At 40.6% G+C, this 22,158-nt stretch overlaps 2 protein-coding genes across 2 annotated transcripts; one reads left to right on the forward strand and one right to left on the reverse strand.

Moving 5' to 3' along the window:
• Positions 1-163: 163 nt before the first annotated feature.
• Positions 164-6,805, forward strand: LOC116674420 (carnitine O-acetyltransferase). Its single transcript, XM_032506897.1, has 14 exons — positions 164-384; positions 1,953-2,222; positions 2,377-2,495; positions 3,326-3,379; positions 3,473-3,638; positions 3,752-3,926; positions 4,750-4,928; positions 5,022-5,122; positions 5,212-5,331; positions 5,423-5,545; positions 5,637-5,772; positions 5,849-5,911; positions 5,988-6,125; positions 6,241-6,805. Exons 1-14 carry the CDS (start codon positions 358-360, stop codon positions 6,454-6,456), a joined length of 1,887 nt encoding a protein of 628 aa, XP_032362788.1. The 5' UTR covers positions 164-357; the 3' UTR covers positions 6,457-6,805.
• LOC116674422 (A disintegrin and metalloproteinase with thrombospondin motifs 13-like) lies at positions 6,714-21,571 on the reverse strand. The gene is given in 31 exon segments (XM_032506899.1): positions 6,714-7,173; positions 7,283-7,458; positions 8,271-8,450; positions 8,530-8,673; positions 8,756-9,032; positions 9,848-10,052; positions 10,125-10,307; positions 11,529-11,658; positions 11,743-11,845; positions 12,405-12,603; positions 12,768-12,950; positions 13,036-13,126; positions 13,610-13,766; positions 13,962-14,143; positions 14,237-14,317; positions 14,478-14,598; positions 14,707-14,855; positions 14,946-14,969; positions 14,972-15,058; positions 15,061-15,070; positions 16,198-16,261; positions 16,745-16,896; positions 17,018-17,122; positions 17,227-17,377; positions 17,917-18,051; positions 18,726-18,872; positions 18,975-19,096; positions 19,359-19,442; positions 20,695-20,828; positions 21,045-21,111; positions 21,369-21,571. Coding segments are annotated over 31 exon segments (4,083 nt in total). The 5' UTR covers positions 21,447-21,571; the 3' UTR covers positions 6,714-7,011.
• Positions 21,572-22,158: the final 587 nt, after the last annotated feature.

Consider the following 22,158-nt stretch of genomic DNA (forward strand, 5'->3'; position numbering starts at 1 on the left):
TAATAGGCCTAACAATTGATTTGCGCATATGGTTTTCTACGGATCACTGGGGTTTTTTAATTTATTCAAATAAAATAAATAGGATCATCAAATGAGGCAGCTTTTTATTGCTGAAAGATGAGTTAAATATATTTTTAAACGGCAGTGTGTAGTGTAGCCCTACCAATGAATGTACCAAACTCCACTTGGATAAGCAGGAGTTTTAACGGAGAGCTCGCAGCTTGTCTTTGCTCGGTGGAAGGGGGGCGGATAGCTGAGAGAGAATGCACGGTGCTTGTCCTTGAGACATGACTGCCCGAAGGTTTCCCATATATATTCCCGGGACGTCCAAAGACTTCAACGTGGCTGTTTAAAAAGATGTTGGGTGTTTTTGTCAAAGCCGTGGTGAGTCTATTGCTTTTCAGTCTACATGTATTTTAAGTGCGTATAGGGCCTACTTAACGCAATAAAGTTACGTTTTGCTTAACGGCATGAAACTGCGTGACAGGGGTGGGTCACAGGACAGGACAGCAACAATGTGACAGTATTTAGGTTAAAACGTAACTCCTACTTCAACACTGTATGATGTAAAAATGTCGGATACGCTATTTGTTATGGAATGTCCTTTACCCTGCATTGTGACATTATGCATAATAACCATTACATTAGCCTAGCTAACGTTAATAGCACAACGTTAGCTTTACTGCGCATGTTGCAAAAAGGACATCCATCAAGCACAACAATTGTAGTTGTATTGGTTACAGAGCAACCACATTCAGTATTGTCCTTCTCTTAATATTCTTTTGTAGTGGTTTAAATTGCTCTAAAACACAACAACGCTGCAACACACGGTGGTCATAGGATTTTATTTTATTTTGAAAGCGTCTACCGGAAGTTCTTTATTGTTTGACCAAACACTTAGCACAACTGAAAATGATGTCCATTATAGTCAATAATTATTAAAATTACATAATTCATTCGTATTCCCACAGTTACTTAATTTATGAGCATCACCAACATTTATTTTCAAATGTTATTATTAGTCTAATACTGACCTAATATTAGTATCCAGCAACATGAGGGCACAGGTCTTGCTTTCATGTGTGTTTGTTTTATCTACCATTTCAGAAGTTCAGCTGTGTCAACATTCTATTTATAAGCTGGTAGAGCTGACACAAGTGGGTCCAACAAATAATAGGACTGATTTGCTTAGTTGATTTGGTGTCAATTTTCAGTTTAAATCACCTCACTGTAAAGTATAGGCTAGACCTTTGCATATTGTCAGAAATGTTCACAACACTGAACTACTATTGAGTCATTTCCTATGCAAGGCTTCGATTGCATGCACTTGATATTCGACAACATGTTGACACCTTTATTTGTGACGCAGCATCCGTCAGACCTTTAGTCCAGTTAGTTAGTCCATAGTTCAGAGAGGGTCCATGACCCCTAGGGGGTGTGTGTCCCCCCCCCCAAAGCCCAAACAGTCTCCTGAGCCCCTCCTCCCACAAGGGAGAATTAAACATGTGAATGAGCAGTGATTGACACGCAGTTAGACAACCTAACAAAGTTAGTTTTATAAGTCTTACCTACTGCATCTTTAAGCTTAAGGATTCAACGTTAATGTTAAAACGTGATATAAATAATAACCATTTATTTACAATTTATTTGGCCTAGTTTAATATCAACTCAATTTTATATAATATATGCACTAGGGGGTCCCTACTCGGTCTCTCTTTCGGCTAAGAGGTCCCTGGCCTTAGATTGTTACCACACAAAAACATTTTCACTTCAACATTTTCACTTATATCAAGGCAGTGTGCCTTTAGTATTGCCATGTAGTCATTTAAAATATTTGACCAAAGAGCAGTTGTGACACTTTCTTAGTGTTAGACCTTCTAGTGTAACATATTTGCCTGTGTGATTTCATATGGCAGAAAAGTTTTTGTGCTTATTAAGACCATGTTTTCCAGCTGCGGCCTGGCCTGGTGAAGCCATGCCGCCTGGTCAGATCAGTAATACAGATCCCAGAGAGGACCCTGGTCCACCAGGAGGGTTTACCTAAGCTGCCTGTGCCACCCTTGAAGCAGACGTTTGAGCAATACCTGGCTGCTCTGGAGCCCATCGTCAGCGAGGAGGAGCTGGAACACACCCGGCAGCTGGTGCAGGAGTTCCTCAATGGTGGTGTTGGGGAAAGGCTGCAGAAAGGCCTGGAGCGACGGGCACGCAAGACAGACAACTGGGTAGATACCCGGATGTATTTAGCTGAATGTTTTGGTGTATTAGACATCTATATTTTGTATGTATAATTTGTATAGATGACTATAATCTAAATAAGCAATGGAGAAAATATGGAAGCATTATTATATCCTGCTTTGTGACTACTGCTTTATGTAGCTGTCAGAATGGTGGATGCAGTCAGCCTATCTAGACTGCCGTATGCCCTTGGCGGTGTACACCAGCCCAGGGGTGGTCCTGCCTCGCATGCACTTCCACGATCGTCAAGGACAGATGAGGTGAGAAAACCAGCAAACACCATAAAACCACAGTAACAAAGCTGTTTATCTTACTAAACAAATCCCTACTACAATCATAAAAAGAAGTGCCAGCTCTTCTAATGTGAAAGAGAGAGACATCATGGCTTTCAAATGAGCAAAGTGGCAGTTGGTCAAGGCCTCACCCCCCACCCTCCACCTTGCCCCTCCTCTCTTATCCTCAATAGCTTTTTAAACTACAGACACAGAAATGGAATGTCCTAAGGAAAGCTCATTTTGTGACTGTCTCTAGTTGCTGTAATTCTGCACCAAGGTTGAATTTTGGGAAAGAGACTTCAGATACAGTATTAGGGGACCACTAAGGTCTAAAAGCATCCAAAAAGCAGCATATCATAGGACCTTTAGTATCAGTTATATACCTTAATTGTCTAAACTAAAAACTAAAAGCCCACTCCTGAGGTTGTTTCCTAAAGTGATTTACATGTTGTTGAAGTGCAGTATAAACAACCTCATTTGAAACTGGAGGTTCCACCCACATGCTGGCTATTTTAAGCCCTTTGGCCTCCTTATAGCATTGCTCGGCTGTTTTGGACTACGGTGACCCATGGGATATGCAGTGAACTTGGTGGCCCCAAAGAGAAATACTGGAGTTAAGCCAGTGCTAAAGTTTTAGGTGTGTTGTGTACAGTAGGCTCACAATTTGTCTTATCTGTTATGTGAAGTAATATGATAATTGAATCTTGTGTTGTCTGTGCACCCCTCATATGCACACTGGCTTTAGAACATTGATACAAAACAGACGATAGAATGATAATATGTTTGTCTATGACACAATGACGTCTTCTGTGCAGGTTTGCTGCCAAACTGATTGCAGGAGTATTGGCCTTTAAAAAAATGATTGACACGTGAGTTTGCCCGGAACAGAGAGCTCATTATCAATTTCCCTTTCAGTTTGTTTTTAAAACTGCAAATGTATAATGCAAGGTGCTGTGTCACAGGGATACACTGCCCATAGAGTATCTGAGTGAGAAGCCGCTGTGCATGGACCAGTATTACCAGATCCTGTCCTCCTGTCGTATCCCTGGTCCAAAGAGAGATACTGTTGTGAATCACAGCCTCGGGAAAATACCTATCACTCATATCACTGTGGTCCACAACTTCCAGGTACCCTAGATGGCACTGCTGTTCTTCTCCTTCTTACACTTCTCAACAATTAAACAGAAACTTGGATATTTGGATCTGTGGCGGAATTAACCAGATCCGACCTTTCCCCACAGTTCTTTGTCTTGGATGTGTACCACAGCGATGGCACCCCGCTGACAGAAGACCAGATTTACATGCAGTTGGAGAAGATCTGGAACTCATCCTTGCAGACTAACAAGGAGCCTATTGGCATCCTCACATCACAGCACCGCAACACCTGGGGGAAAGCCTATAACAACCTCATCAAGGGTGAGCAGAGCGAGGACAAAAACGTAAAGATGGACAATTCTCTATTTAGAATTAATCTAACCTAAAGCTGTAGTGCAGGGTTTCAATCGCCCCCATGGGGAATTCTAAGTAATGACAACGAGACTTGTCTGCGCATCCACATGATACAAGCCTTCGGTGATCGCACACCACCCCCACCCCTCCTCCATGCAGTTTCTAGTAGCGTAGTAGCGTATAACTATAGTTGCGTATAACTTGTCAAATCAAGGAGAATACTTAGGAATAAAAAAAAACATGATGGACTCTTTAGAAGAAGTATTTATCTTGTAATTTATTTCCCCCACTTTGTCTCCAAAGCTGAACGCTGCTGTTTTCCTTTCTTGGTGAGCTTCTGCTTGTGAAAGTCGCCAGACTACACCATTTTGTAAACATAGCCATACTGAGAAATACAGAGAGAGTTTTTTGGTATTGATAGGCTTGAATGTAATAGACATTCACACTTATGTAGGGAGCCCCCCAGGGGTCAGCTGAGGAAAAAAAAACTAAACCGTCCGCATTGAATAAAAATCCGTTACACTCGGTTTTATAAACTGTTTGCACGGATTCATAATCCGTACCCTCGGTTTTATAAAAACGTGAGCAAAGTTAAAAAGCTATTATATATTTTATTATATTCAGTTGATAAAACCGTGGGAATGGATTTTTATTCTGTGTGCATGGTTTAGTTTTTTTTAATGAAATAGTTGCGCACCATAGCTTTAAGAATCAAGAGAAATATATAGTATTTAAGAGAAAATCTGTTTTTATTTGTAAACAGATTGAAATCAGTTCTATTCCTCCTCAGATAAGACAAATAAGGAGTCAGTCCGTGCCATCCAGAAAAGTATCTTCACAGTGTGTCTGGACGCCCCGATGCCACGGGTGTCAGACGAGCTGTACCCGAGCCGCGTGGCTGCCCAGATGCTGCATGGAGGAGGAGCTCGCTGGAACAGCGGCAACCGCTGGTTTGACAAGACAATACAGGTGAGTTTGAGGGAGATGACGTTCCATTGACAATGATCAACAGTACCGCGGAAATGGTCTGAGAATTTACATGTGTTTGTTAATCATCCTCAGTTCATCGTTGGTGAAGACGGTACATGTGGACTAGTTTATGAACATGCACCTGCCGAGGGTCCACCCATTGTGTTTCTCATTGATTTCGTTGTTAAATACATGTAAGTTACTGTCCATTCTTGGTGTTGTGTTTCCCCCTATTTTAAAATGAACTCAAACGCATAGAGTGTGTTCCATATTTTTGCAACAGGCGGCGAACTGAAATAGTTCGCTCTCCCATGTTTCCCCTGCCCATGCCTCTGAAACTGCGCTTTAACATTACACCTGAGATCAAGAGAGACATTGAGAGAGCCAAACAAAATATGAACATGTAAGTAAAGTGCAGTAACAACTGTGATTATTATTGTCTGGTCTTTGCTGTCAGACATTTTTTGTCTGACTCACTTTCTTTGTTTCATCAGGATGGTGCATGACTTAGATGTGAAGGTGCTTATGTTTTCTCATTTTGGAAAAAATGTGCCAAAGAAACATAAGCTGAGTCCAGATGCCTTCGTCCAAATGGCTTTGCAACTGGCCTACTTCAGGTAAGAAATACGTTTTCACATAATAAAAAAAAATGCTGGACATTATAAGTGTATCGCATGATAAATCCTGTGTGCTGTTTATGAATCCCAGGATGTATAATATGTGCTGCGCAACCTCCGAGAGCGCATCGTTACGAATGTTCAAATATGGGCGAACAGATGCAATCCGTGCAACTACTATGGACTCGTTCAAATTCGTCCAGGCAATGCAAGACCCAGCTAAACAGGTACTGATACACTACTAATAAATGTACAGTTTAAGGCATGTAAGATGTCTTACAGAGCAGCAATTGTTCCCAACAGAACGTAGAGAGGCTGGCGCTGCTGCGGGGGGCCATTCAGACACATAAGGAGCACACGTACAACGTGAGAGCTGGAGTTTTTTTTTTAAACACAATCTGATTATTCTCAGTTCTACACATTCAACTTTTAATTTTTTTAGGCAATCTATGGACAAGCCATAGACAGACACCTCCTCGGGCTAAGGTTGCTGAGTATTGAAGAGTTGACCTCCATGCCTGAGATATTCATGGATACCTCTTTTGCTGTGGCTCATCATTATAATCTCTCCACCAGCCAGGTATATTTGTATCTAAGAAAATCAACAGTCTATTATTATTTCTGAGCAAAGGATTATTTGTTGTCGTATTTGTTTGCTTGCACTCATCTCTCCCGTTCCTTTCGGACTCGTCCAGGTTGGCTCCAAGACAGACTGTGTGATGTGCTTTGGTCCAATGGTGCCAGATGGCTACGGAGTGTGTTACAATCCCATGGATGAGCACATCAACATCGCCATCACGGCCTTCAACAGCTGTGAGGAGACGCACGCTGCCAAGTTTGCCCAGGCTGTAGAGGATGCTCTGTTGGACATGAGAGCTCTCCTGGAAGACACAGCTACAGCCAAGCAGTGATCCCACACAGGAGCCCGCCGTGGCGTTCGGGTCCCACTGGGCTGTACAGGAGCTGCAACTGAACCGGTGCCGGAGTCGCTGGCAGAATGCCACGCTGACAGAGACACACAATGTACTGAGTGTGCTGGAGCTGAGGAGAAACCCGTTAACAAAGCTTTGTGGGAAGTGCAATGTGTGAGATTCTTTATGATGTAAAGTCTATATTTAATATATTGTGCTAAATATAAACTTTAAAATAACATAATTTGCTAATTGGTATAGCATAAATGTTTATTTATACTATACATGTCCCTGGTGCAGTCTTCAGAATGATACTGTCCTCGCTTGATGCTTAAAGATTTTGAATGCTTTGGTTTGTTTATTATTTATTTTGGGTCAGAATTAATTGCCACATAGTAATGAAAACCAAAAGTATCTTTTTACAGTAAAGTCTTTCTACTCAACAGAATAGAAGTAAATGGCTGTTACAAAAATGTTAAGTATTATAAACTAGAGAAATGTTTAACGTAACTTTCAAACCTCCTCGAGATTGTATATTTATACTCTAGAAGATATTTAGTATAGAAGAGGCATAAAGGAATATTCAGCTCTGAAGCTCCCTTTGGAATGCAGGTAATCTCCATGAAATTCAATCTCAGCCATGTTTCCAGAGGAGTGCCACTGAAACAGCTGTTGGCCTTTAAACACATTGGTCTTTAAGACGTCCATGTCCCGGATCTGAACAAGAAACACAAGACAATATAGTGCAGTAGTTATTACAGCTGCACTTTTCTTCCTATAAAATTATAAAGCATATTGAAACTAGTGTTAAAAAACTTGTCCGCACCATGATGTATGTAGACTGGGAGTTAGTGGAGTTGAATACTAATCCTATGTGCAGCGCTTGGATTCTGATCTTCACCAAGGGAGGGGCATTGATGAGGACTCGACAGGTGTGGTTAGTGTTGGACGTTCTTGGATTCTCAAAGACACCAGTTGGGGAAAACAGCTGAATGTCACAATCTGTGGGCCAAAGACATGGTACATTTTATCTGAACAAAATACTATGAACACCTGCACAGTCGAATGCAAGCCAATACCTGGCAGTGACTATTACATTTGAGAAGCTCAAAATGGTTAATAGTTTGTGAGATTGGGTCAGGTGCTGATTCAACTTTAGTCATATTTATTTATTTATTTTAAAATGTTTTGGGAATTTTAGGCCTTTATTAGACAGGACAGCTGAATACAGGTACAGAGAGGGGGAATACCTTTCAGCAAAGGGCCGCAGGTCGTTATTGAACCTAAAGCAAGAACTGAGCTTCTGTATGGGGCGTACACTCAATCAGGTGAGTTATCCTGGCGCCCCACTTTAGTCATTTCTTTAGGCAGTTAAAAGTGCTAAAATGTTGTCACCTCCAAATGTATATGGAAGATGAAATAAAAGAACAGTACAATCCAACACAACAACATAAACTGGTGTAGCTATATCAACGCCACTCTGGCAATCACAAGGAAAGAATATGTTCAAGCTTAGCTATACTTTTGGCTTGAGTGTTTATTGCAGGGCTTTTACATTGTATTGCATTAGACTGTGCAAGTGTTCACAATATTGCGTACATCTCTTTAGATGAACCTTTATGTTGCAATAAGCTCAAACATTGAGCTCAATTCACTATTGCATCTATTCCAAAAAGCAAGGAAAGCCTCTTTCACAAATCATCATTCAATCTTCTGAGCTATAGGAAAAGTCCGCCTTTTGGATTGCAGAAAAACTAAAAAATCCATCATGCCACCCAGGCTCTGCACGTGCAGACCACACAAATATTTCTTACCCTGATGGTGGCTCTTTTTTGTGTTTTTCTGTGAAGTGTAGGTGAACACAACCCCATTCCCTGGGGTGAGAAGATTTTGACGCACCAGCAGGACGTTGGTTCTGGTGGTCAGTTCACTTCCCGCTACTTGCTCACACTTCTTGACAAATGCCAGTCGGTCAAAAAATGCTACATAGTCCTCTGTAGGAACACATGAACGCAGTTTGTTTAGCTGCACAAGTTACGACACAGGAAATATCCTCCTTTTGATAAAACTTACTTTTTCTGCAGTTCAAGGAGCCAGATTCCACTTTAACATGAATGACCTCATCTAGTGGTCGACCTATGGATACTGTGCAGCGGCCGGTCATGTTTTTCAAATCCACCGTGCCTGATTCTATTAGGAGTAGCTGTCCACATGAACCTGGTTAAACACAGACACTGTTGTGATGATCCTGCAGCTGCTTTTAGCTCTTACTAAGAAAGGGTAGTTTATGTGTACTAACTGGGTTTAGGTGTTGGGCTGGTTTTTGAAGTGGCCTGTGGGATGGTGATTGCCGCTGTTGGACTTGGAGAAGGATGGTCCAATGGGTGCTGTGGCATAACTGCAGTGGTGACATCTGAGATGGGCAGCACGTCTCCGCAGCCAGCCATGTAGCAGCCCTGGATGGTGATGGGTTTGGGCATGTGCATACAAAACAGAGGGCTGAGGGGCTCATGCTTAGAGGGGCCTATGCAGGACACAGCTCTGGACTGGATCCCGTATCCACAGGGTACTGAACACTGGATAGGCATGATATCCCAAATAAACAGGATTCACATCAAAGAAGAGAAAAAAAAACATAATGTGTAAATATAGGGTTGCATGTCTGGCAACAAGGAGAGGAGTCCTGAGTCCTCGGAAAGAAAATGTTCTTAAAGGGCCATACCACTGCTCTTTAATAATAAGCGTTGTACAATTTTCATTTTTGCTTACCATTTTGTAATGCTTCTGTACATATTTAAAAAAATAAATAAAATAAAAGCAGCAAATGGCTATTAATTATTTCCATGCAAACATGGTAATGCGGTTTAATTGCAAATTGATTTGAAAAGTCTGGCACAGTCCTTTAAAATGGGATGTTGGCAATATTTGGGATAGTTATCCCAAGCCACACAAGTTGAGTAATGACAACGTTTCCCACTAATGTGTCTTTGTTTTTATTTTCTATTATTAATTATTTATCTTATCTACTGATTATTTTCAATGTGGATTAATTTCCTTGTTCAATTCTTGTTTCTCTATAAAATGTCTAGATATAATGAAAAATGGAATTACAATTGTTTGTTTGGGTCCAAAAGCTAACGATTCTGTTTGTACTGATTTGAAACAAAGAAATTTACATTTCAATAGCCGGAACCAGAGAATGGTTTACATTTCTGCCTGAAAACTAATTGAAATGATTAATAGATTATCAAAATTGTTTCCCATTAATTTTCTGTAAATTGACTTTACGTTCAACTACTAATGTCACAAGTTAGACTAATGTCTAACTAGTGTCATCTTGAATGTAATCTAATCTTTATTTTCCAATCCATGTGCCTCCTGTGAAATGTACCTGGCTCCATGGTTTCACCTCCCATCTAAAGGTGCAGACCTGCACTAGACAGGGCACTCTGGTGGCTGGTTTGACAGCTGGGTGGCAGCTTTCCTCCGGCACCAAACTCTCCTTGCCATAGACGAACTGGACACAAGACACAGTCCTCTGTGCTACACCCAAATCACAGGACGCTGAGCAGGGAAATGTGTTGAATACCTTCCACCTGGATGAATGACAGTGGTATTTAAATACTTTTATCTTTGCAACATTTTAATTTTAGATGTGTGTTATTCACCTTGGTGGGCAGCTGTAATCGTTACATGAAACCACTGCTTTGGGTTTGGGAAAGTCACTGCACTCTGAATCCTCCACCACCTCCTCCTCCTCCTCCCCTTCTGTTTCTCTGGCACAGTACAGCACCCGGTTGGCCACCCCTCCTCCACACGTTACACTGCAGACTCCTTGCTTAGAGCGCCACCTGGTTGTTATAAAAAGCATTTGCTAATGTAATTTTTAAACCTTATTTCAAACAGCATAATTTCTTTCTCTAAAATGGTAGTCTTGCATTGCCAGACCTATCTCAACAGCACTGCGGAGTAAGGACTGGTTACACCACACTTACATTCTAGGATAGCGTCAAACACTTCATTTAATGCATTCTGCTACACTTTTATGCACCGATTTATGGTGGGAAAACCTTTATTCATCCTATGCTATGAGAAGAAAAATACAAATGACATCTAAAATATATCAAATAAAATATAATGCAATATAAAGCAGTAGGGGGTCTTTCACATCAACAAACAAAATAAAATATGCCACTTATATTTGTCTTAAATGTGAGGTGAATGGAGGATACATGGCATTAGTGTAGACGGAGTATTTGGACCTGGTCGCTACGTGCACAATGCGCACTCCGCTCAGCAAGGTGCGGGTTGATGAAAGATGAGAAAGGTCTCTCTGCATGTTCCGCAGTGTTAGTTTAGTGTGCTGTCAAATTACTCAACCCAGTACTTGTGAAGACATGCTGTATATCTGAAGCAAAGTTCTGTCACAAAACTATGTTGTTGCGTACCATTGCACAATTTAAAGTGGGTATATGGAAATCCTGGAGATTTCTTAGTGGGTATACAGTACTGCGTGTACCTGCATATCACTCAACACTGGAGAATCAATCCGAATTGTCTTGGGCGGCGCTAAGCTCTGGACACACCGTGTCTCACGGTGGCTCTGCAAAATGGTCTCGGGAAGGAACTTGTTTTGGTGGAACATTTGCATCCCGCAACAGAAAACGCCACATACAATATTACATGAAGTTGTTATGTGTACAGTAATTTCACTTATTTGACTTAACCTGATTTGCGTTTTACATTTTTGTGTGTATTTTGTCCAAATCCCTGCCAATATTTTCCAAAATGTCCCAGTTAGATAGTAAATGCTGCAAACATATTCTTTGTAAATATTTACAATCACTTCCCTAAAGAACCAAGCAGACCTGCCTTAATGCCCAATCTAAGTTTTCTTCAAAACGAGCCATTTTTAGCATGTAGCTTGCTAGCTCAGAGGTTCTGGTTGTTGTTCCCCAAAGCGAACATAGTTTAAGAACGGCAACACACACAGAGTTGAAGGTCTGGCTACAAGCTGACACATACTGACATTAACACTGTGTGTTATATGCATGTCAAGCTTGGGGTCTCACGTGGCGGGGCAGGGAGATGTGTTGCACGCCTCAGACTGTGGAGGAGGTTTGGTAGAAGCATCACAGTGGACGTCAGTCACCCTCAGTCTGGTCTGGTGGTCCACACAGGAGAACCACACCTGCAGGGTTCCTACATAAGCATCAGGCTTTGTTTTGACCTTGTCTGATGAGGACTTGTTGTTTCTGAGTGATGGTGGGTATTAGTTTCACTTACCGTTGCCACAGGTCTTAGAGCACTGGCTGACAACAGGACTCCAGACATACACAGGGGCCTGTTTAGAGCGTGGCGAAACACCAGACTTTAGCAAGGGCTGTTCCTGGTCAAGAAAGACAATGTTGTCACCAAAAAACAGTTTGGACTTGTGATGGCAGGCTGTATTGCTGCTCAATTGGAAGAATGCAAACAAGCCACAGAACAAACTCACAGAATAGATTAAACTTATGACAGAGACTGCTTCCTTTGAATACTTAATAGCTAGTTTAAACAATGGCAAAGGGAAATTTACATAGTACATATTACAGCTATGGTGGCGTTCACGCCTCAAAAAAACGGCCTTGTGTTCTTTTCAATATCCTTTTTCTTTTTCTGGGCGAAGAAGAAGCCACAGTTTGGACCTTTAAGGGTAAATTATTTTGACTGTCTTTGATTTAGTTGTTTAAGTTTTTTTTATTTTGTATTACATGTTCTTTGTGTGTTTTGTTGTTCTTGGATGTATTTTTATTATTTTACTGTAAAACTATTGTATGAAGACTATCTGATTGAATGTGTATGGAAAGATATCATTTAATTATTAACTGACGAAAAAGAAAGACAATGTTTAGAGATGCTTCACATTTTCAAACAAGAGTGAGATTTTAGTTTTTTTTTTACTTTACCTCTCCCTTAGATTCCCATCCAATGGGACAAACATCTACCACACAGGACACAGAATCAGGTGGTTCAATCTGCAAAGAACAAAAGCTTTGATCCACTTCAACATCCTGACCATCTTCGGGCCGGACACATGACACGATGCGTTTTGCTTCTCCTGGCCCGCACACTGCTGAACACTCTCCTGGCTCGGACACACGCCATCTGTGAACACAAAAGTGGGTTTCACATTATTATATTTTTTTAACTCCTAACACATGAACTCCTGCATATTCTGTGGCCAGAGGAAGTTATTTGACCCATTCACCTTTGGTAAATAATAAATAACCAGGCACCTAATGCTCAAAAGTACAGTGTAGACTTTATACCTGGCTGGACACTGTTGCAGGTTACATTTTTCAACAGTATTTGGAGCTGTATCAGGTGGGCATTTAGAATCTGGAATTTTTTCCACATCGGCTCCATGTTTCTGAACACATCTTACAGAACGCACTCTCTCTCCTCCACCACATGAGGCACTGCAAGGTCCAAACATCCCCGTATCCCACCTGTAAACAGTTAATTATTCATGTATAACAATTTGTGTTGAGCTGCATGTGTATGTGAGAGGAACAGTGTTGTGTGTGAACCTAACCTGGGGGACAGGGTGAGAGCTGACAGCTTGTGTGAAGTGGTACGGGGGGAGGAGTTGTTTCACAATTGTGTACCTCCAAATGGTTGTTGGTATCTGCATCCACACAGACATATACATGTTCTGTACACCTGTTAAAAAGTCATATGTGTAGAAAGAACACATTAATTCATGAAACACAAAATGTTTCAAATTATTGCATTTGTTGTGTTGTGTGGGATCATTTAAGTAATCAGTTCAGTTGACATTTGGTGGCATTCACTTTTGAAAACGTGTGATCAGAACAACCACTACATGAATTTGGCATATTCAACACTGCAGTGTCTTTATAATAGACAGACACTGTAGGTTTGGGATAAAAGCTTGCTCAAAAAGGTCAATATTGCTGCACATTATTAAAGAAATGCCTATTTTATTATTTGCAAAATCCATTGGCTCCTGAAACAAAAGAGCTAAGACTTTAATGTACAATCAGCCTGTGCATTTTTAATGATGTCTGCCATCCAATAGATTATATTATATTAGGCTGTGTTTACTCTTTGTGCTTTTCCATATGACTCATGATTAACAGTTACTTACCTGATCCACAGGAGACAGAGCAGGGTGTTGTGTGGACAGCCCATTCACCTTTAGGTGTAATGTCTGTCAACTCTCTATTTCTGGTAGGTACATAGAACTGGTAGCTAATGTTTGGATTAGTTTTCTCTCCGTATTCTTTTCCATATTTGCGATACACCTGCAAACAGAATAATAATTATTAAAAGTCAGATAGTACTTCCCGTTTGATTTCTGCTGAGTATTTCTTCTTAATGTTGTGTAAAAATGTAATGTGTGAAAAGCTCAATTTTTCAGTTTTCAAATGTTGGATAAAGTCTAACTCTTAAATACAATCAATAATTTTCCCCAAAAAATTACGTTTTTCTCTCCTGACCTGTACGTTTATCTCTTGTGACAGCGGTCCTGGCAGCAGCAGCTCCTCCATCTCAGGCAAAAGGTCAGGGGTCAGGTGGAGGCGGTACTCAAGGCGGTAATCATCCAGTGGGGAGGGGTGGGTTGTATTCAGTGCCATGCTTCCCGTCCCAGACACAATGTACCGACCCCCAACCATTACAGCTGCAGATACAAATGTCAAAAACAACTCGAGATTTTAGTTCCTGTTAACTCTGTTGTAGAAACGTAAATCTTTAATAAAGTGACAACCCTCACCCATGTGAGTGAACAGAGGTGTCCTGTTGACAATATGGACCTGTGTGGCATTCACTGGCAGAGAGAGGAAGGTGGTGTACTCTGAAACAGAGAGAATGAATCATAACTTATAGAAGATTATCCAGCAATCAGGGCTGAAACTATAAATACAAATTAATCTATTGATTCTTTTTGCTAATTAATCAGTCAATTACATCTATAAATGGGTTTAATAACTAGGCCATATGCTGCTGTCTACTACCTCTAGCCTGACCACCAGTGTAGGAGTCAGAGATTAAACTGCAGGATGAGCCATCTCCACCACACAGCCCGCACGCATCACTCACTTCCCCAGAGTGCAGCACACCATCACAGCCAAACAGCTGATCAGAGACAAATAGTACATTTAATAAGGTGTAAGAACTGACTGTTAAAAAAAATCTAAAAGAGAGAGACTGTATTTGCTTTGTCATCTACTTAGTCTTCTTTACCTGGCATTTCCCTCTTAGACAAGCAGCTGTTGAGCCAAAGGGAGGCTGGCTGCCTGACTCACAGCGAGTCCCATCCACAAACTGAGAGCCACGGCTCACTAGGAAGTTTTCTCCTTTTGACTCACACATATATCTGCACTGCTCATCCCCTAGTAACGACGAGAAGATATAAAAAAAAGAAACGTGTTAGAGATAAAGGTTTTGTCCCTTTACATATGAGAAAATTTAATTAGGTCCACCTTGTGCAAAGCCTATAGCAGGATCCAGGTGTAGAAGGAGGCAGTGTTTGGTTGCAGGTAGAGGGGGAGGAGGTCTGTTTGAGAACACTGCTCTGCTATGAAATCCAGCTGGTGTGCTCACATGGCTGCAACATGTGTGGTAAGAAAAAAAAAAAACAGGAATTCTTTTTTATGTTTTTCACTTTTCTGGCCGGATGATGGTTTCTGTTTGCACATTCAGCCCCAAACCCCTATAGAGACATTCAAGGCTCCCTTTGCCCCAGGCTCAATAAATTCTTTGCCCTTATTGTCTACTTGTTTCATGTCAAAACCGTCAATGCTTCTGGTTTTGGGGGCTTGTTATGGGAGCACAGTCTGCAAACTGCCACCAAAAGATCCTTAAAAAGCAGTGGTGGAAGACGATACGTTAGTTCAGTGAAAGTGTTAATGCCACACTGGGGAAATACTTCACTACAAGTAAATGTCTTGCATTCAAAACTTACTGTAAGTATTATTAGCTAAATGTACATAAAGTATCAAAAGTAAAAGTTTCAATTGTGCAGTAAAATGTTCACTGTCAGTTTTACTATTATATCTGATCTGTCTGGATTGATAATCCTGCTGCATTACTGTATATGTTGAATTTTACTGCTTTAGATGTTTAAGGTTGTGCTGATTTTAACTCATAAAATACTGTTAAGTCGTTTAATCTACAGCAATGCATCATATCATCATCATCATATTTCATATTAGAATCATGTATCTCTAAAAAGTAAACTTTTCATGGTGTCAAAAAGCACTGTGACTACGCATTTTTTGCTGATCCAAGAGGCTTTGGAAGGCTTGATTAAGCTTAAGAAGCAGGATAAATTTCTCAACACATGAGGGACACTTCATCCTTCTGTTTATCACACAGATTTAAAATCACTACATCTGGAGATACATTTTTTTTTTACTGGACAAGAAGGGGATGAAAATCTGTCATCTGAAAATTAACTAAAGCTTATAGACAAATGCTGTGGTACAAAGTACAATATTTATCTATGAGATGTAGTGGAGTAGAAGTAGTAAGTTATATAAAATGTGAATACTCAAGTAAAGTACAAGTACCTCAAATATGTACTTAAGTACAACAATTCAGTGAATTGGATATCTCACATTTCACCACTGACAAAAAGAAGTTGGATGATTCTGGGTACATTGATCCACTGAGTAAATATTATTGACCTACTGTACTGTATGGAGGCCCAATGTAAACAGTATAAGAACTTACCTGCTGGTGACAAAGTTCAGCTTCAATGTCCGGGCCCTCACAATCATTCCCTCCAAAAGCAGGTCTGAAAAATTAGACATGAAAAAATGTTATGGTAACAAGTCATGTACAGTACACTAAGGGACAGCCTTATCACATATATAAAGTACAGTTCAGTCAGACAAATGTTTAAAATTGTTATTATAACAGCAGAACATTGTGTTAGGCGTCCAGACTCCGACCTCATCGCTCCCTGCAGTTTGGGTTTACAGGAGATACTGGCCGGAGCCTGCAGGTGGATGCTGGGGTGGTGGTGGGGCTGAACGCAGGCAGTGATACAGGTGCAAGCCAGAAGCAACATTGATAAGGCAGAGATGGGGAAATGTGCAGCTTAAATAGACTGCCACATTGAGGGGGTGTTTAGGTGAATGATACGGAGAATTAGGCATGTCACATGTGTGTACAGAGGTGCCGCTCAAGTTGACTGCCTGAACTAGGTCGCAGGCCTCGCTCCATTTACAGGATCTTCAGCACTTACTATGATTGGTGCTTGCGTCACATTTGTTACCTTGGGTTATTGCATTTCCGTGTACGGTGAGTGACTCCCCCACCACATGTCCGTGAACAGGGGCAGAACTCAGACCAGTTGGACCAGGAGCCATGCACCACCACAGAGGAGCTGAACTCATCTGCAGACACACAACGCCCCTTCAGACACCACTGGGAGGGAGGAATGCACCTCATGAAGAAACATGCCACGGCCTCCTTTTATTGAGTAACACTCAGTTCAATGGAAGAATGACTGCACCAAAATGACAATCTGATGGTAGCAGTAGGCTACCTGATGAGGTGCACACTCTGTCCCGTCCAGCAGTGGGACCAGGAGACGTTTACACGAGCTGTTATCATCTGGGTCAATGTGACACGACAGGACACGACAAGCTGGCTGATGGAAAAGCAGACCAATATTACAAACATGACTAAAAGAAGTGGGATGTTTTATGTGATATGCCACCTGGTGGTATCAAGCTGCTATTACAGGGGACTTACCAGGTCAGGATTGGTGAAAGAGCATGCTCTTGCAGTGCTACCAAAAGCTATACGGCACTGGTCATCAACTCCATAGTATAGGCCAGGCTTCCAGTCTTGTAGCGAGCCTCCCAGTGCAGGCAGGTCCTTTACACATTCAGCTTTCCCTTCACTGGGAACATGAGACATCTTATTTTCCAGGCCAGACTACAGCCGATTTTATTTCACATGTGTAAACTACTTAGGGTAAATCCCACTGATAGTTATACTTACTGTAAGATGTATTAAGGTTTTAATGAATGTTGGGGTTATAATAGAACATGTTTACATGCTTTATTGTTAAAAAACACATTTTCTCATACTGTCTTTCTGAATATATCTGTATTAATCCGTTGTCTGAAACACTCCATTTTAGTCCCTGTGTCTTTAAGCACCCTACTACTACTACTACTACTACTAATACCTACTACTTGAAAAACCCCAGTCTGCTCTGCGTCTCTGCATGGTCAATGCAGTCGGGGAATGACTGTAACGCCACTGTATATTACATTAGCAACATTACAACCGTACGGAAGTCCTCATGGCCCGTTTAAAGGCACCATTTCAGAATACAGGCTCTGTGCATTTCTCTGCTGATTGAGCATTATAGAGATTATTTCACAGTATGATGAAAGTGATGAATGCACAGCTGGTCGGAATAGGCTGGCCCACCTGAAGAATGTGAGCAGCTCGTGTCTGCTGCAGGAAGACCAGGTCAGATCCACACTGTTGTAGCCTCCGTCAGAGGCCATTATGAACCCACTCCTGCTGCAGGTGTTTCCTACTCCGTCATGTTTGATTCCAAAACTGGGTGAAAGTAATTTAAACATACAATATGTTAAATATACTTTATTTTACACTTAAAAAAATTAATTTCTCTTAAGGTGCGTATACCACTTTAGAAACTTTAGAATCTCCACTCCAGTGATTTGCTTCATTAAAACTGTCTGCCAATCAGGGTCCAGTATTGTTACTGTTCTACAGTGGAGGACTCAAAGTGATTCACTATAGTCTTTTTATGGCTCTGTAGTTTCCTTATAATTTATAAGAACCTTCCAGGAATGAGCGATTGTTGTTAATTATAGGGAAAATAGGAATGTCCTTCAAGTAAAAGCTCATTTTGAATTAAGTGAATATTCCTTCATTGTATATCTATTATTTGACATTTTATTCTCCATCTGTGTTTAATTACAAGCTTGTCTGTGTGTTTACCTGACTTGCTGTGAACAGTCTAAAATGTCTGTTAAGGCAGGAATTCATTTGAATAATTGAAGTTTACCAATTGAAAACTGTCTATACTTTCTCTATAATTAGTGCTAAATTACATAGGTATTTCAAGGACCTTCTTGGAAATTATTCATAAATGACAGACCTATAAAATAAAGTGTTACCATATAAGGTTATAAGCTGCAATGTAAACATATATACTTAATGAATATTCACTGTTGACTGATGTCTGTGCCTATTTATTTTGTTTTTACCTGTGGCCAATCTCATGCGTAATGGTGATCCCCAGGTCAAAGCCTGTGTCCTCTGTGATCACACAGCTCCATTCACTGGAGCAAGCCCCACCCAGCTGTGCTACACCCCTCACCTGGTTGTTCCCATCAGGCAACACCAGGTCATACCTGTTTGTGATAGTAGACATATCGTAAAATGGTATGTTAATTCATTAAATACTAAGAAAACATTTAACAACTCTTACAATACAGCCAGGTTCATTTACACACCTTGTTATGTATAACAGAAGATCAGCGTAAGTGGGTCTGTATCATTTAAGGGGTTTATCCTTCTGCCCAGTCACACACACTCTGAGAGAGGAGGTAATGTTGGGTGACATTTGAATCTCTGGCTAGAAGAGTGACCACAGTGGCAAAAGTAAGGCATTGATAATGAAACATGGAGAAACTGAATGTAAGCTTATTCTACCATTGCTCCCACTGAAAGTCACTCTAACAGCATTAGCTTAGCATGTATGAATGTTTAAAATACACAAGAACAATAAATTCACAAGAGCTATGGGGATTTTGAATGACTGTACCAATACTACTTCTAAAATCTGCTCATTAAGTGAACTTCGTTTTACATTGAACTTAAAACAAGGAGCCACTTACCTCGGGCTCTGAGAGGATAGTCATGCGGACCAGGTGCACCCTCATGTTGGCGCCCAGGGCCATGTCTCTCAACAGCTCTGAGGCCTGGGTGGAAATTAGAATATGGGTTGGAAGAATATATTTCAGGATGTTCAGAGTGTAATGGGACTATAGTATTGCAGGGCACTCTATACATCTGGTTATGTCAACATACAACAGATTTTTCTCTCTAACTTGTGTTGCTTTTTAATTGTCTTCATTATATATTTATTACACTTTATTTCAGCCTTCTGGTGCTGTAAATAGTTTTAGTATGTTCAACTTAGGGGTGGAAATAACAAATTACATTTACTCTCATTGCTGTAACAAAGTCGTTTTTTTGTACTTGTAAGTATTTCTTGAAAACTAATATTTTCACTTAAGGTGATACTTTGCCAATTTTAATCCAGCTCTGTGTCATGTTTGTGTGAAACATGACAGACTTTTCATAAAAGGTCATTATCTTCACTCGAGCTTCTGCACGGGAAAGTCACGGGGCGACACAATCTTCTGAACATAGCCATACTGAGAAATACAGAGAGAGTTTTGTGGAGCCAATTGTTATCAACTAATTTGGCAACAGCTTGAATGTATTGGATGTTTAATAATATCAAAAAGTTACGCACTAAAGCTTTAAGTACTTTTTTCTTATGTTTTTTACTTCACTACATTTCAAGTCGCCTCCGTAAAAACAAGTCACGCAAAAAGGTTGTGATAAACTTTGTGAGAATGGAACAAAAGAAAGGAGATAAATCAGCAGCTGCAGCTGAGTTGAAGCTGCTGTTGTGTCTGTGGCTGCAGGAGGGAAATGCTCCAGAGAGGTAACACTGAACTCAGGTGAAAACTCTAGTTTGTCTGCTTTGATGATGTTTTCTTCTGCTGTTAATTTTATAATGAGTAGCATCTTTTTAATGTCCGTATGTAGCCTAATAATGCTTGTTGCACCTGCCGTGGTGTCCATAACCTATTTAATCTTAGTCTAATTGTCCTAGTTTTGTCTATTTTCTGGTTCATTCTGGTAATGTTACACTCAGTACGTTGGTTTTATGATTGGTCATTATTTGTGTGCATAGGCTGCAGAGTGATAGTACATAGAAAAGATTTATCACTCGTTTGGACATGAGAGCTATGTGTTGTGATGTGTAATGGTTGACAAATGTACATTATTTTGTAGCCTAATTACATTCTTTGTAGGTCCAAGTAATTTACTTGTACTTGTGCAAAATAATATCGTACTCTTTCCATCCCTGGTTCCACTACAATTTTGAGGCACACAAATGCCAATCAACAGAACGCCGGCTGTTGTTCTTTGACTTACAATGTTGAGGTTGGTGAGGATGTATCGTTCTGTATCCTGCTTGTGGACCTGCTGGACATCATGCCCTACCACGACCAGCAGTTCTAGATGTGTGATATCAGGCATCAGAGCGGACCGACGGAGTCGCCCATTCACTGTGAACATGGAGAAGACACAGTACAACCACACACCAGTAATCTGCTTCTCTGCATAGTTCCTATAATATGTGTGTTTATATAGGTGTTTTACTGTACATATCACACCTAATTACACCATCACAGAAAGATAGTTATCATTGCATTATGTACATTATGTGTATGTACATTATGTTCTTCAAACTGTTTTTAAAGTTTAGCCATACAAAGACATACCTGAGGCACTAGGAGACGAACCAGGAGAGGAAAATATTTGTCTTTTACTAGAGGAGTGGTGAAAAAGCTTAAAGAGGACACAAACAATTACAATTTAGGTCCTTTAGAAAATTTAGATCTGTGGCCCAAGAATGAAAACACAAAACTGTTTTAGTGACTACCATGTACATCCAGTAAAACATAGTTATTGCTCTCTGCAGGTCGTGGGCTTTCCACAGGATGATAAACAGTTTAAAGTTGAAGAGTTCAATGTACTTTGCAGAAGTCCAGAGCAGGAGAATCACTAACCGCAGTGCTCCTGTTCAACTACAGCTTTCCACCTACCTCGTCCAATGGAGAACTCATTAGAGTGACGAAGCCAGGCCACAGTAACAGCAGACAGAGCAGAGTCGTAAAAAACATGTTTCCCCTTTTTCTGTGCGTATATGCCTGTTCTGCTTTAACACCAGGACAATATGTGACCCTCCTCTTCAGCAGGACAGAGCCCAGTCAAGAGGGTATGAGTAACTTGTTTACATAAACAGTAGGGACAAAGTTGATGAGTTACACACGTCATGTGCTAGTATTGCCAAATTTGGGACCAAGAGGACAGCTCCTATTGGTTATTTGTTTTTTGTGCTATGACTAATTTTTGTCATTTTTTGCCTTTCACCACTGACCAATGAAAGCTATTACAATCCTTTCAGACTTTTTGTATTTGAAAAGTTCTGATGATGAGAGACAATCAGCAATGGCAGCTGTCGGCATGCTTAATTTAGTCACCAAAATCTACCTTTGGATTCAACTATTTTAATTGTAAACTGTTCACAGCTGCCTCTGCTGAATGAATCCCCATTCTATTATGATGAATAATGATGTTGTTTCCTGTTGTAGCCTTCAGAGGGCAGACATGATCCTGTAGTTGGATTGAAAGACGAAACACAAGCACACCACACACACTCCTCCCAAGAGTGTAAAAAAATCCCTTATGTCCATGGCAGACATAAAACCTTATCTAATGCTAATTACTTATTTGGAAGGCAAAAGATTCACAGTGGAAACAATTAAACAACAGTAAAGCTAAAACTGACAAGTTTTATACTCTGGGTCCTTATTATTTTAACTTAACTGGGCT

The sequence above is a fragment of the Etheostoma spectabile genome, unplaced genomic scaffold (genome assembly GCF_008692095.1).
Source record: "Etheostoma spectabile isolate EspeVRDwgs_2016 unplaced genomic scaffold, UIUC_Espe_1.0 scaffold00000206, whole genome shotgun sequence".
Classification (NCBI taxonomy): domain Eukaryota; kingdom Metazoa; phylum Chordata; class Actinopteri; order Perciformes; family Percidae; genus Etheostoma; species Etheostoma spectabile.

Bases quoted from the DNA above. Each gene is read 5' to 3' on its own strand.
- LOC116674420 (XM_032506897.1), top strand. From the start codon at position 358: ATGTTGGGTGTTTTTGTCAAAGCCGTG. The intron at 3,380-3,472 runs GTGAGTTTGCCC...GCTGTGTCACAG, and splicing joins TTTAAAAAAATGATTGACAC to GGATACACTGCCCATAGAGT. The intron at 3,927-4,749 runs GTGAGCAGAGCG...ATTCCTCCTCAG, and splicing joins CTATAACAACCTCATCAAGG to ATAAGACAAATAAGGAGTCA.